The 16078-nt window shown below is 41.2% G+C and overlaps 1 protein-coding gene across 2 annotated transcripts in view; it reads right to left on the minus strand.

Moving 5' to 3' along the window:
- Positions 1 to 16078, minus strand: part of VSTM5 (V-set and transmembrane domain containing 5) — a 24281-nt gene extending 8203 nt beyond the window's left edge. For both annotated transcript variants that reach the window (XM_058185874.1, XM_058185873.1), the window contains exon 1: positions 15741 to 16078. In XM_058185874.1, coding sequence (XP_058041857.1) covers positions 15741 to 15831 — 91 coding nt within the window. In that variant the 5' untranslated portion in view covers positions 15832 to 16078. The remainder of the gene's footprint in view (positions 1 to 15740) is intronic.

The following is a 16078-nucleotide window of genomic DNA, read 5'->3' on the forward strand; positions in this document are numbered from 1 at the left end:
ACGTGCCAATGCCCGGGGCACTTCTTTCGGGCTGTCTATTTGAATTCATCACTCAAAAAAAAAGATAGCGATGACCCGCATTCAGCTTCATATTTTCCAAGACTCTTATCTGCTTCTTCTGAGCTTCTTCTGAGCTTCTTCTGAGCTTCTTCTGAGCTTCTTCTGAGCTTCTTCTGAGCTTCTTCTGAGCTTCTTCTGAGCTTCTTCTGAGCTTCTTCTGAGCTTCTTCTGAGATTGATGTTTCCACGTATGTTCCACCCATCTGAAGCATTTGATCTTTTATCTCCATTAAATCCTCCATCTCAATCAGTCCAAGCTCCGTAAATATAATAATGCATCTATATCTGGGGTGATTGTACATCCTTCCTTTATAAAAAATTTCAATTGTTGTGGTGGCCTCCAATTGTATTTAATTCCATTATCTCTCAAAACTTTTGTAATTGGTTTTAAAAAATCTCCATGCCCTTTCTTCTCTTGATATATCCGGAAGACTTGAATAGTCTTCCTTCAAACTTCAAAGCATCTCCCAACTCTCTTAACTTGGCCATAACTTCCAACTTATCACCAAGATTTGCGAACCTGACAAGCACATTCCTGTTAGAACCATTTTGCCTTCTATATCCAATTCTAAAAACACTTGCCAGGTCTGCTATTGTGAACGTAAGTTGCGTATCCAAATCATTAATCCATTTCAAAACCCGCTGTTTCAATTTATCCTCCCTTTCTTCCGAGATTCCTCTAATAACAAAATTATATTTCCTCATCTCTTCTTCCAAAAGACAAATTCTCTTATCTTGCTGCTCATTTTTATAAAATATTTTGCCAATTTGCCGATCTACTTTTGCCTCATGCACATGCAGCTGCTCCATTTCATCTTTAATCATTATCATTTCCTCTTTTTGTTTAGCAAAGTTATCATTCATATCTTGCTTTAAATTTTGCACTTCGGATGTCAGTTTAAATGTCAAATTATCTATACGCTCTGATAGTCCTGCTATTTTTTCCCCAATTTTATTTAAAGCTGCAGCAATTTGCTGCGTTTCTGAAAGTTGTTGAGTCATTTTGAAGAAAAAAAAAAAACCAAAAAATTTCTCAAACTGGGATTCCTATTTTTCAAAGAGTCTTAGTGAAGATCAAAGGACAGCAGTCAAAGCAATTTTACAGAGGGTCTTGATGAAGATCAAGGGACAATCTTTAATTGAAGCGAACGGCTTATTTGCACTCGTTAGTAGCTTATCAGTAACTTATGAGTCATATTCACTCCACAAAGAAACACAATTACCTCACAGCTTAATCAGCCATTTTTCTCCACGCCGGCAGAGAGAAGAAAAAAGAAAACCAGCTTGAACTTCAAAACAAAGTCCTTTTTGTTTTCTGTAATATAAACAAGCTATTAATTTCCTCTCAAAAGAAAAATAATAAAAAAAATTATCCACCTAATAAACAGCCAGTCAGTCCAGCACAAAAGATCGATCTCTTCAATTAAAATTCTTCTCATTAGCAAATTCAGTCTTTGATATTCCTTAGCCTCAGCATTTAACACAGAACACGATAATTATAATAAGGAAAGCAAAAGACAGCAGTTTATTCCAAACTCATCGTGTCTGCCAGTTCGGTCATCCCACGCAGTAAAAACTCCTTAATTCAAGCAGTTTCAGATGACCTACCAGTTTTAAATTCAGTCTGCTGGGCTATTAACACTTCCACTTCATGATTTATTAACTTTCATCCATAACGGTGCATTCCAAACAGCATTAATCCTCATAAATCTTCATTATTAAGCCCTGTGAAGTGAAGGAAAGGTCCTTACCCCACCACGGTCATGGCCACGCCCCCTTCCGAGTGCACTTTAAGGTGTTGGTTACGACCTTTAAAGCACTCCATGGCTTAGGGCCTGGGTACTTACGGGACCGCCTGCTGTTACCATATGCCTCCCACCGACCATACGCCTCACAGAGAGGGACTTCTCAGGGTGCCGTCCGCCAAACAATGTCGTGGCGGCCCAGAAGAGCCTTCTCTGGGGGGCTCCACACTGAGCAGGCTTCCCCCAAGCTTCGTCAAATACCTGACCTTGGGACTTTCATGAACTGAAGACATACTTTTTATTACATGCAGGGCTGGCCTAAATTTTAAATTTTATATTTTAAATTTTAAATTTTAAATTACATAAATTTTATCGATCTTAAATTTTCTATTAATTTTAAATGGGGTTTGGTTTTATAAATTTTAAGGTTCTAGGCTAATTATAATAAGTTTTTTAATTCGTATTTTAAATTGTATATTGTGGTGTTTTGTATTTTATTGTTGCCTGTACACCGCCCTGAGTCCTTCGGGAGAAGGGCGGTATAAAAATCAAATAAATAAATAAATAAATAAATCTCAAATCCCTTTAATTTCATTGAGGGCCACATCAGGGTTGTGTTTGACCTCCGGAGGCCAGGTGGGAGTGGCCAGGGCCAGCTTGACGTCACTCATGTTGGGGGCACCTGTGATGGCCTGAGTTTTCTGCCAGCGAAAATAGGCTCCCAAGCTCCATTTTTGGCTGCAACAGCCTCCTGCTACCCTCTGCCAGCAATAACAGAGTTTGGTAGGGCCACACGCGGCTGGGACGGCCTCCTGAAACCCTCTGCCAGCAATAACAGAGTTTGTGAGGGCCACGCACAGCTGGGAAGGCCTCCTGCAATCTTCTTCCAATGAAAACAGAGTTTGGGTGGGCTGCACGCAGCTCCCTTAAGCTCCATTTTCGCTGGGAGAGGCACCGCGGGCCGGTTCTTCACTGGGTGGCCCCACAGTCCAGACCTAAACACCCTGCGGGCCGCGGGCCTTCAGTTTGACACCCCTGATTTATACAGCTGCTCATAACCTCAGAATTGGTTGGCAAACATGGGAATGGAAACAAAGCAAAAATAATGAACAGAAGTGGCAACAATGGTACCAGGGGATAATCACTCAACCACAGCTTCTTTCACACCCAATTCACATCCAACAACCACAAGTTTCCCAATCAAATTTTCTTTGAAAAAAAGCAGTAAAAGCATACATACACCGTATACACATATTCACACCTTGATCTATTATCTATCTATCTATCTATCTATCTATCTATCTATCTATCTATCTATCTATCTATTTCTATCATCTATATCTATCTATCCATCCATCTATCTATCTGTCTAATCTAGCTATCTAGCTATCTAGCTATCTAGCTATCTAGCCATCTATCTACATTCTATGTGTATACACATATTCACACCTTGATCTATTATCTATCTATCTAGTCTAGTCTAGTCTAGTCTATCTATCTATCTGTCTAATCTAGCTATCTAGCCATCTATCTATCTCTCTGTCTGTCTATCTATCTATAATCTATCATCTATCTCTATCAACTCTATCTATCTGTCTAATCTAGCTATCTAGCCATCTATCTACATTCTATGTGTATACACATACACATTCTTGCTGTAATAGGACCTTATTGGTTAACCAATGTTAAAGTTTATTGTATGACTTTTTAAAAGGAAAGGCCTGCAATGTTTGATCAAAGAAAGAGAGAACGGTGCCAATGTAAACTGCCAGTTAAGGAAAACACCCCAACAAGCTTAATAAGTTATTCTTTGGAATCCAGCTAGACAGGGCAATACCCAACAAAGCAAAGTTGGCCCTGGTTAGTAAGTGGGTGGGGAAGCCTAAGAAATATCAGGGCTGGAGCCTTGATTGGGAAGTTGAAAAAACGTTCTGGAGGAAGTCAATGTTAAAGCACTTCCATCAGGGGTGCAATTCAGCAGGTTCTGACAGGTTCTGGACAACCGGTAGTGGAAATGTTGAGTAGTTCGAGAACTGTAAATACCACCTCTGGCTGGCCCCAGAATGGAGATTTTGCAGTATCCTTCCTCAGGAGTGCGGTGGGAGCGGAGATTTTGCAGTATCCTTCCTCAGGAGTGCGGTGGGAGCGGAGATTTTGCAGTATCCTTCCTCAGGAGTGCGGTGGGAGCGGAGATTTTGCAGTATCCTTCCTCAGGAGTGCGGTGGGAGCGGAGATTTTGCAGTATCCTTCCCCAGAAGTAGGGGGATGGGATTTTGCAGCATCCTTCCCTGTCATGCCCACCAAGCCACACACACAGTAGTAAAAAAACTGACTCCCACCACTGACTTCCATACAGGTAATCCTCAATTTATGACCACAGTTAGGAACAGAATTTCCATTGTTAAGGAAGACAGTGGTTAAGGAGCCATGTCCAATCTTTTCTGCCCTAGTTGTTAAGCCAATCAGTGCGGTTGCTAAGTGAAGCACGCAATTGTTAAGTGAATGTTGCTTCATGCTTATGCTTATGTATGCTGTTATGACAAATAATAAAATAAAATAAAATAAAATAAAATAAAATAAAATAAAATAAAATAAAATAAAATAAAATAAAATAAAATAAAATAAAATAAAATAAAATAAAATAAAATAAAATAAAATAAAATAAAATAAAATAAAATAAAATAAAATAAAATAAAATAAAATAAAATAAAATAAAATAAAATAAAATAAAATAAAATAAAATAAAATAAAATAAAATAAAATAAAATAAAATAAAATAAAATAAAATAAAATAAAATAAAATAAAATAAAATAAAATAAAATAAAATAAAATAAAATAAAATAAAATAAAATAAAATAAAATAAAATAAAATAAAATAAAATAAAATAAAATAAAATAAAATAAAATAAAATAAAATAAAATAAAATAAAATAAAATAAAATAATTGGTGGGAACAGCGGTAACAGCGTTCCGTGCTTATTTGTACCCTATGACTATCATTAAGTGTTGTACCTTAGAATTCTTTTATGTACACTGAGAGCGTATGCACCAAGACAAATTCCTTGTGTGTCCAATCACACTTGGCCAATAAAAAATTCTATTCTATTCTATTTTATTTTAGTCTAGTCTATTCTAGTCTAGTCTAGTCCAGTCCAGTCCAGTCCAGTCTAATCTATCTATCTATCTATCTATCTATCTATCTATCTATCTATCTATCTATCTATCTCTCTGTCTGTCTGTCTGTCTGTCTGTCTGTCTGTCTGTCTATCTATCTATCTGTCTAATCTAGCTATCTAGCTATCTAGCTATCTAGCCATCTATCTACATTCTATGTGTATACACATACACATACATATACACATACACCTTGTATACACATACACATTCTTGCTGTAATAGGACCTTATTGGTTAACCAATGGTGAAGTTTATTGTATGACTTTTTAAAAGGAAAGGCCTGCAATGTTTGATCAAAGAAAGAGAGAACGGTGCCAATGTAAACTGCCAGTTAAGGAAAACACCCCAACAAGCTTAATAAGTTATTCTTTGGAATCCAGCTAGACAGGGCAATACCCAACAAAGCAAAGTTGGCCCTGGTTAGTAAGTGGGTGGGGAAGCCTAAGAAATATCAGGGCTGGAGCCTTGATTGGGAAGTTGAAAAAACGTTCTGGAGGAAGTCAATGTTAAAGCACTTCCATCAGGGGTGCAATTCAGCAGGTTCTGACAGGTTCTGGACAACCGGTAGTGGAAATGTTGAGTAGTTCGGAGAACCGGTAAATACCACCTCTGGCTGGCCCCAGAATGGGATGGGAATGGAGATTTTGCAGTATCCTTCCCCCAGGAGTGCGGTGGGAGTGGAGATTTTGCAATATCCTTCCCACAGGAATGGGGTGGGAATGGAGATTTTACAGTATCTTTCCCCTGGAGTGGGGTGGGAATGGAGATTTTGCAGTATCCTTCCCCCAGAAGTAAGGGGGGGGGATGGGGATTTTGCAGCATCCTTCCCCTGTCATGCCCACCAAGCCACACACACAATAGTAAAAAAAAAACTGACTCCCACCACTGACTTCCATACAGGTAATCCTCAATTTATGACCACAGTTAGGAACAGAATTTCCATTGTTAAGGAAGACAGTGGTTAAGGGAGCCATGTCCAATCTTTTCTGCCCTAGTTGTTAAGCCAATCAGTGCGGTTGCTAAGTGAAGCACGCAATTGTTAAGTGAATCGGCTTTCCCCTTTGATTTTGCTAGTCGAAGCCAGCTGGCAAAATCACAAATGATGATTACATGACACCTCCCACCCCAATGGTAAACACACGCAAAGTGGCATGTGCCCAAATTTTGATCACGTGATCGTGGAGATGCTGCAATGATCATAACGGTGGGGACCGGTCTCAAATAATTATTCTCAGTGCCATTGTAACTTCAATTGGTCATTAAACACAAATTGAGGAGTGCCTGTTTTACAGCCAGAAAAACTACAGGGACATGTTGCGAAGTTGAGCTCAATGTAGGGATGGGCTGCTGGGGGTTCGCAGGGGTTCAGGAGAAGCTCTAGCTAAGATTTTGTGCAGTTCGGAGAACCTTCAAATCCCACTCCTGGCTGGCCCTGCCCACCCCTCCTCTCCCAAGAGTCTCCATGCGGCCCGTTTTGGATGCAGGTAAGTGTAGGGCGTGTGTGGAGGCTTGGGGAGGGCAAAAAACAGGCCTCCTGGAAGTTTGGGAAGGCCTCCAGAGCCTGGGGAGGCTGTTTTTGCCCTCCCAGAGGCTTGAGAAAAGCCTCCAGAGCCCAGGGAGGGCAACCCCCCCACCCTCCGCCATGGTGCAGGAGGTTAGGTCACACCAACCGTGGCCAGGCCGACCCAGCAACTGGGCAGCGAACCCCTTGCTAAAATTTTTGAAGCCCATCCCCTGGCTCAATGTACGGGATAAAAGTTATGGGAACGGAATGGCGTTTCAGACATCTGTCGGTCAAACCATGGACTGGCCCAGTCAAATCCTAGATTTGTGACCTGACTGCAAAGGCACCAATTGTCACACAAAGAAAGTAATCGTAACCTCTTTCTTCTGCACAGCAATAAAGACGTTCTCTGAGCGCCCAGGTCTCAAGAGAGAGCCTTGTACAGGTAGGCCTCAACTTTACAGCAGTTCGTTTAGTGACCGTGTGAAGTTACAAGGGCAGCAAGTCAGATTCGCTTAACAACTGCATGCTTCACTGAGCAACTGCATGCTTAACATACGGTTTTTCTCAGTGATGGAGTTTAAATAACAATAGAGATTCTATGTCTAGCAGTGGTGGATTTCAAAAATTTTTACTACTGGTTCTGTGGCTGTAGCTTTGTGGGCATTGCATGGCTTGGTGGGCCTGGCTTGGTGGGCATGGCAGGGGAAGGATACTGCAAAATCCCCATTCCCTCCCCAATCCAGGGGAAGGTTAATGCAAAATCTCCATTCCCACCCCAATCCAGGGGAAGGATACTGCAAAATTCCCATTCCCTCCCCAATCCAGGGGAAGGTTAATGCAAAATCTCCATTCCCACCCCAATCCAGGGGAAGGATATGGCAAAATCTTCATTCCCACCTGACTCCAAGGGAAGGTTACTGCAAAGTCCCCATTTCCTCCCGATCAGCTGGGACTTGGGAGGCAGAGAATAGATGTGGGTGGGGCCCGTCAGAATTTTTACTATCAGTTCTCCAAACTACTCAAAAATTTTGCTATCGGTTCTCCAGAACTGGTCAGAACCTGCTGAAACTCTCCTCTGCCCCCTAGGTAGGCCTGTCAGAACTTCAAATGGTCGTTAGGCAATGGGTCCTAAGTCAAGGACTACCTGTATATCTTGCAAACTATGCTCTTAGAGATACTTGCTTGTGTGCTTCGTTACCATGTGGTGACAGTCTGCCATGAACTCTGGGGAGGTGGAGGGAGGGGGATAATTGGGAGGCGCTCAGCGATGGCAGGCAGTTAAGGGAGGGAAAAGTAGAAATTAGGGATGTGGGGGCACAATTCTCAGTTCTGGCTAGGTGTTACTGCAATACACTTAACTTCTTATAAAATTATTATCTTTCTTAATAAATGTAGCCAATTTACAATTTGGGTCCTCATTTTACCAACCTCGGAAGGATGGAAAGCTGAGTCAATCTTAAACTGGTCAGAATCGAACTGCTGACAGCCAGCTGTCAGCAGATGTAGCCTGCAGTATTGCATTCTAACCACTGTGCCACCATGGTTCTCGAATGGTGGATTCAAAACCATTGTTTAAACTGCACTTCAAATCAAGGCCGGTTTTGGATGGACAACGTTATTTCTGTGTATATACACCTACATTCAAGTCAATCTTGACTTTGTAAGAAGTTCATGAAGTTTTCTTAGCAAATCCTTTGATATCGTTTGTCATTCTTCCTAAGAGGGGAGCAAATTTTTCAAAAGTCAGCTAGTTAGTTTTTGTGCCAGCTTGGTTTTGTTTCTATTTAGAGATTTTAAGCACCGGCAGGTCTGATACTTGTCCTTTGGGAAAAGGGAAGAGTAGACAGAATTGACTTGTGGTACTTTCTTTGCTATGGTTTTCCCAGTTGCAATGTATGGCTGTGAAAGTTGGACCATAAGGAAGGCTGAGCGCCAAAGAATTGAGGCCTTTGAACTCTGGTGCTGGAGAAGACTCCTGCGAGTTCCTTGGACTGCAAGGCGATCAAACCGGTCAGTCCTAGAGGAGATCAACCCTGACTGCTCTTTTGACGGCCAGATCCTGAAGATGGAACTGAAATAGTTTGGCCACCTAATGAGAAGGAAGGACTCACTGGAGAAGAGCCTAATGCTGGGAACAATTGAGGGCAAAAGAATGGGACGACAGAGAATGAGGTGGCTGGATGGAGTCACTGAAGCAGTAGACGTGAGCTTAAATGGACTCCAGAGGATGGTAGAGGATAGGAAGTCCTGGAGGAACGTTGTCCATGAGGTCGCGATGGGTCAGACATGACTTCGCAACTAACAATAACTTTCTTTGCCACTCTTTTCTCATGAAACAATGGTTCTGCATGTTTTGTCCATATGCAGAAAAAGACGAGACATTTTGCTTTGCATGGGCTAAAACAAATGTCTCAGAGAGGGAGAAAGGGCTTTTTGAGAAGGGAGAGTTTCTCTCTCTCTTAAATAGAACAGAACAGAACAGAACAGAACAGAATAGAATAGAATTCTTTATTGGCCAAGTGTGATTGGACACACAAGGAATTTGTCCTTGGTACATATGCTCTCAGTGTACATAAAGAAAAAATAAAACATATTTGTCAAGAATTGTAAGATACAACAGTTAGTGATAGTCATAGGATACTAATAAGCAATCAAATCATATTAGGAAACAATAAAAACAATATAAATTGTAAAGATACAAGCAACATGGATATAGCCATAAGTGGGAAGAGATAGGTAGTAGTAAGGATGAGAAGAAGAATAGTAATACAGTCTTAGCAGTTAATTTGACAGTGTTGTGGGAATGAATTGTTTAGCAGAGCGATGGCATTCGGGGGAAAAACTGTTCTTGTGTCTAGTTGTTCTGGTGTGCAGTGCTCTATAGCGTCGTTTTGAGGGTAGGAGTTGAAACAGTTTATGTCAGGATGCGAGGGGGTCTGTAAATATTTTCACAGCCCTCTTTTTGACTTGTGCAGGATACAGGTCCTCAATGGAAGGCAGGTTGGTAGCCATTGTTTTTTCTGCAGTTCTAATTATCCTCTGAAGTCTGTGTCTGTCTTGTTCGTTTGCAGAACCAAACCAGACAGTTATAGACGTGCAGATGACAGACTCAATAAATCCTACTTTCCCAGCCAACTGATCATTCGGCCTATCAATGACCGGGAAAATTAGTCCAGAGTTATCTCTCTGCTCTTAAAATAATGAAAAAGCAGCAGTTATTTGGACTTGAGATCAGAAAACAGAAGGCAAGAACACCAGACAGTTCTTATATTATTAGCACAATGGATATTAATTTTCAATGCTGCCTTATTATTTATTCATGCATGGATACAGTGACCATATTTTCTTGGAAAAAGGACAAGACTGAAAAGGGCAAATTTGCAGGAGGTCATTCGAATTAAAAAAATATGTAGGCTGGTAACTTCACAGAGGAAAATTCAAGAGCAAAGCCAGGTAAATCAATAATTCAATTAATCTAATTGTTAATCTTGTCCCTTCAGCTTTCCTTTGCTTAACAGACTCACAAAGGCCATAAATGTGAGGATGGCATTATAAAGTTCATCATTGTTGTAATTGCAAATAGTCAGTAAATGAGGCAGTTGCTAAACAAGGATTACCTGTACTGCTTTTTGAAACATTTTTGCCAGCTGTTGTTTCCCTTCTGCTATTTATTGCTATTGTGTTAAAATTACAGATTTACATTTTAGCATATTATTTATATCTGCTGTTTTCTACCCAGGCATAAAATAGATTTATTGTCATAAAAATAGCCACTTAAATATGTTTGGCTTATCCCTTGACTAGCCCCAGCTTCCCTAAAAATGGACAATCAAAAACAATTTGGTTTTTAAGAAAATGTTAGATAACCATTTGTCTGAAGGGTGTAGGGTTTCCTGCCTGAACAGGGGGTTGGACTATAAGACCTCCAAGGTCCCTTCCAACTCTGTTATTATTATTATTAATAATTAAGAGATACAAGTAATCCTCAACTTACAACTGCAACTGAGACCAGAAATTTGATTTTAAGTCATTGCAGTCATTAAGCAGGTCAACATGTGCCTGAACTCAATTTTACAACCACTTTTATGATGATCGTTAAGCAAATCACACATTAAGTGAATCCAGTGTATCGACTGGCCATTTTCCGCCAGAAATCTAATCTTCCAAGATGGGACACCGCAATCCAATTTTTTCTGAATTACTGCACTCCAGCAAACAAATGAAAATGAGTCCCTGACTTGTATTCCTTTCCATGCCAAATTCAAGTAAGTGTAATACATAAAACATATGCCTGTAGAAGTGCGGCACGTTGCCCAATTCAGTGTGATGTCTCACCAGAGAGGAAAAAGGGAAGAGAAGGAAAAGAAAGAAGGGAGAGCAGGAATGTAATGACAGAAATTTGCATTCTCACCCACTCGTTGCCACAGCCGTTAAGAGTTGCTTGCACATTGAAAATATAGTGACAGCCTAGAGTCCCCTTGTTGAGATGGGCAGCTTTACGAATCAATAAATAATAAATAAATATTAAAACCAAATAAGATCAAATAAAAATTAGGAAAGGGGATAAAAAGAAAGTCCAATTAACAGATTAAAGTCCAATTAGCGATCCATGATTACGGGTAGTTCTTGACTTACGACCTTCATGGAGCCTGCCCACCCTGGTTGCAAATTGTGACATTCATAAAAGGGGTCAGTTATATGATCGACATGATTTTTACAATCTTTTTTGAGGTGGTCATTAGGCAAACAGGGCAGCCATAAAGCAAACGCAACGGTCATAAAGCGAACACAGCAGTCGTTAAATGAACCAATGGTTCACTAGGGTGGAGTTTTGCCAAAAACTGGAAGCAAGTGTCAGTTTTCAACAAAAACATTAAAAAAAATTGATCATGTGACCACAGGACCCTCATGCGGCCATGTCAGGGGTGGGTTTCAAAACTCGTTGCTACCAGTTTGCTCATGGGCATACGCATGTTTGTGGGCGTGCTCGCATGACGCTTCTGTGCATGCGCAGAAGCGTCTGGGCGAGTGGACGGAGCCTCCTGCTGTCATCCCGATCCAGGGCGAATCAACAGAAACCCACCACTGGGCCATGTTGTTGAGTGTCTGAAGTTCGGTCATATGACTATGGGAGGGGGACATTAGGTGAAGGACGACCATTGTAACTTTGAATCTGGGTCATAAACAGCCCTAAGGCAGGCCTGTCGCAACTTAATATAATATATAATATAATATAATATCAGAGTTGGAAGGGACCTTGGAGATCTTCTAGTCCAACCCCCTGCCCAGGCAGGAAACCCTACACCATTTCAGACAAATGGCTATTCAACATTTTCTTAAAAACTTCCAGTGTTGGAGCAATTACAACTTCTGCAGGCAAGTTGTTCCACTGATTAATTGTTCTAACTGTCAGGAAATTTCTCCTTAGTTCTAGGTTGCTTCTCTCCTTGATTAGTTTTCACCCATTGCTTCTTGTTCTACCCTCAGGTGCTTTGGAGAATAGTTTGACTCCCTCTTCTTTGTGGCAACCCCTGAGATATTGGAACACTGCTATCATGTCTCCCCTAGTCCTTCTTTTCTTCAAACAGTTGCTTAGCGATTTGTTGTAAATCAAGGATTACCTGTATTTATTTACTTCCTTTATATCTTGCCTGTCCTCTGGAATCTCATTTTATCCTTAAAGAATTCTGCAAGAGAAAATGACTGGTCCAAAGTAATCCAGCAAGTTCAATTCTGTGATCAAGTAGGGACTTTGATCAGGTTTCCTGGACACATGGACAACTCCTTAACATTACCCCGGCTCTTAGTTATCATATGGTTGTTTACCTCAAAGAAAATTGGGTATCTCTTTTTTTATTTTTTTTAAATAAACATTTATAATATATTCAAGATGCAATATCAAATAGAATAGTAAAAACACAACATTTCTAAAATATTCAGCAGTGAAAAAGGTCTAGAACAAAGTGAACAAATATTTCTAATAAAAAAACAAATTAAACTGGCCTTCATATTAATTGGAATACATAAACATTAATTCAATTGAACTGCCGGTACCTGAACATTTAAAGAACAACTTTGAATAAAATCTCCTCTATTTTACGATTGGTATTTCAGGAGGGGAAACACAGAAAGCAGGAGCAGAATGAACGATCCAGGAATTTGAAGTGCTAGCACTTTAAAAGAAAATGAATAAGAAAAAGTATTTGGTATTTTTTAATTAAAAAGAAAAAATGACTTGTGGAGCCATTTGAAGTTTTGTAAGTTTACAAATAACAACAAATGGTGAAGAGTGACAGGAGACACTAAACTATTTCACTCCCTCAGAACAGAAATAGTCACCCCCAAATCTTCACTGATAATAGAACAGCTTGGTAAGGTTTATTACATAGCAACAACTTCTGGAACTGTCACAAGATACGGTTTTATCTACAGTCCTCGACTTACATCCATTGGTTTAGCAACAGTTTGAAGTTACAATGGCATTGAGAAACAGTCCTCACCCTTATAACTGTTCCAGCACCCCTATATTATGTGATCAAAATTTGGGTGCCTGGCAACCAGCATGTATTTATAATAGTTGCAAAATCCCAGGGTCCTATGATCACTTATTTGCAACCTTCCCAGACAGCTTCCAACAAGCAAAGTGAATGGGATAAACTGGATTCACTTATCAACCATATAATTCACTTAACAGCTGCAGTGATTCATTTAACAATTGGTGGCAAAAAAATGTCATAAAATCAGGTGCAACTCACTTAACACTGCCGTACGTTAGCAATGGAAATCCTGTTTCCAATTGTGATTGTAAGTCAAGAATTATCTAAAAATCTGCAGAGATTCTCAGTCATCCAGGTCATGGTTGTCCCAAAGGTGCCTTTTCAAGAGGCAACTGGACTTCCTTGGTTTTTCTTTTGAAGACGTTTCGCTTCTTATCCAAGAAGCTTCTTCAGCTCTGACAGAATAGTGGAAGGATTTATATTCCTTATAGACAGCTGGTCATTTGCATCCTTTTAGAGGGTCCTTAAAGCACTTGGAGGTTTATTTGTATCCTCAGGGTCACCTGAGTAGCGCTCCTGGATCCTGTAGTCTGCATTTTTTTCTTTGCAAATCCGTTCATATTCCCGTACCATTCGAACAGTATTCATCACAAATTGGATAGCTAAAAGTCTATAGAGATTCTCAGTCATCCAGCTCATGGTTGTCCCAATAGTGCTTTTTTCAGGAGGCAACTGGACTTTCTTCTTGTTATTTTTTTATAAATCCTTCCATTCCCCACCATCCAGTCAGAGCTGAAGAAGCGTCTTGGATGAGGAGCGAAACGTCTTCAAAGAAAAAAGCAAGAAAGTCCAGTTGCCTCCTGAAAAAGCACATTTGGGTCAAGGATTATTAACAAGAGGATAAAAGAAATCTACCAGCACATGAAGCCAGCAATAAAATGGCAAACTACAAACAATAAAATGACAAATGATGAACAAGCACATTTAGATAGTTACCAGAAGAGATTGCATAGCCACTTGTCTGAAATGGTATATAGGGTCTCCTGCTTGAGCAGGGGGTTGGATTAGAAAACCTCCAAGATCTCTTCCAATTGTTATTCAGTCACAACCTTTTGCAAAACACATGCTTTTTCATTGTTTTCGCTTCACCTTCATCTCACCTCCTCACATCACTCTGTCCTTTTCTAAGATGTTTCCTATTTTGGCAAAACTCTCATTCCCTGCCTCTGCTGTTACCATCCCCCTTGTACATAAACATTGGTGTTTACATGGTGCAAAGCAGGGCAATCCAGTAACGGGACTGGGAACCGAAAAAGGGAGTAGAATTTTTTTGCAGCTTTAGAATAACAGAGTCGGAAGGGACCTCGGAGGTCTTCTAGTCCAACCCTCTGCTCAGGCAGGAAACCCTAAACCATTCAAGACCCATGATTGTCCAATCTCTTCTTTAAAAATACCAGTGTTGGAGCACCCACAACTTCTGGAAGTAAGTTGGTTCGGCTGATTAATTGTTCTGTTTCCTGATTGCTTATTTGTATCCTATGACTATCATTAAGTGTTGTACCTTAGAATTCTTGATGAACGTATCTTTTCTTTTATGTACACTGAGAGCATAGGCACCAAAGACAAATTCCTTGTGTGTCCAATCACACTTGGCCAATAAAAAAATCGATTCTATTCTATTCTATTCTGTCAGGAAATTTCTCCTTAGTTCTAGATTGCTTCTCTCCTTGGTTAGTTTCCACCCATTGCTTCTTGCCCTACCTTCTGGTGCTTTGGAGAATAGCTTGACTCTCTCTTCTTTGTGACAAGAAAGATATCAGAACAGTGCTATCATGTTAGAACAAGTAATCAGTGGAACAACTTGCCTCCAGAAGTTGTGACTGCTCCAACACTGGAAGATTTTTAGAAGATGTTGGATAACCATTTGTCTGAAGTGGTACAGGGTTTCCTGCCTAAGTAGGGGGTTGGACTAGGAGACCTCCAAGGTCCCTTCCAACTCTTCTCTTCTACTCTGCTCTACTCTACTCTACTCTACTCTACCCTACTCTACTCCTATTCTACTCTACTCTACTCTACTCTACTTCTATTCTATTCTATTCTATTCTATTCTATTCTATTCTATTCTATTCTATTCTACTCTACTCTACTCTACTCTACTCTACTCTACTCTACTCTAGTCCTATTCTATTCTAGTCTGATCTTGTCTAGTCTAGTCTAATATAGTTTAGTCCAGTCCAGTCTAGTCTCTCCCAGCCCTTATTTTCATTAGATTAGACATACCCAATTCCAGCAACCTTTCTTCATATGTTTTATCCTCCAGTCCCCTAATCATCTTTGTTGTTTTACATGCCAATAACTGACTTGCTGAGAGGGAGGGGGAAGAAGGATCCGGGGAATGGGGGGGGGGAGCAAAACCATCGCTAACACCTTCTCTCTCTCTCCCCCCCCCCCACAACACACACACACAGAGACAAAAACCCCACATGGTTGCCAAGGGCTTTGCTCCGACCCGGGTTCTGAGGACACGTCAACAAGGCAGAAATGCAACAGGCGCGCCGCTTTCCCCTCGCTGCCTGCCCTGCGCCAGGGAAACGACACCTGTTCAGCGTCCAGAGGGAAAAAATGGGAGGCGAGGCGAGGCGGCGGGGGAAAAATAGGCAGTGAAGGAGTTTCACACACACACAAACACACACACACACAACACCCGGTCCCAACCGCGGACTTGAAAGGAGAGGCGCGCCAGGCAGGCACTCACTTTGCAGAGCCCACTGGGCGGCCAGGCACAAAGTCACCCAAGCCAGTCGCACCCTCGGTCGGCAGCGTTGCGGGCGGTCGAGAGGCCTCATCAGAAAGCGGGGAAACGCCGCTGGGGTTCATTCAGACGATCCCCTGGGCCGACCTGGGCAGAATTCTTCTCCCAAGATCCGCTCCCGCGTCGTCGGCATGGAGACGTCTCAGGCGGCCGAGGCTCCATGCAACAAGGAGCCTTTGCCTGGCCCCGGCTCTTCCCTTTGCAAGAGGCAGAACCGGGAGAGGAAGGCCGGTCTCCGCCTTTCGGGCTCCCGCCCTGCCGGCCCGCCGGCTCTTGCTTTG

Source organism: Ahaetulla prasina, chromosome 5 (assembly GCF_028640845.1).
Source record: "Ahaetulla prasina isolate Xishuangbanna chromosome 5, ASM2864084v1, whole genome shotgun sequence".
In the NCBI taxonomy this organism is placed as follows: Eukaryota; Metazoa; Chordata; class Lepidosauria; order Squamata; family Colubridae; genus Ahaetulla; species Ahaetulla prasina.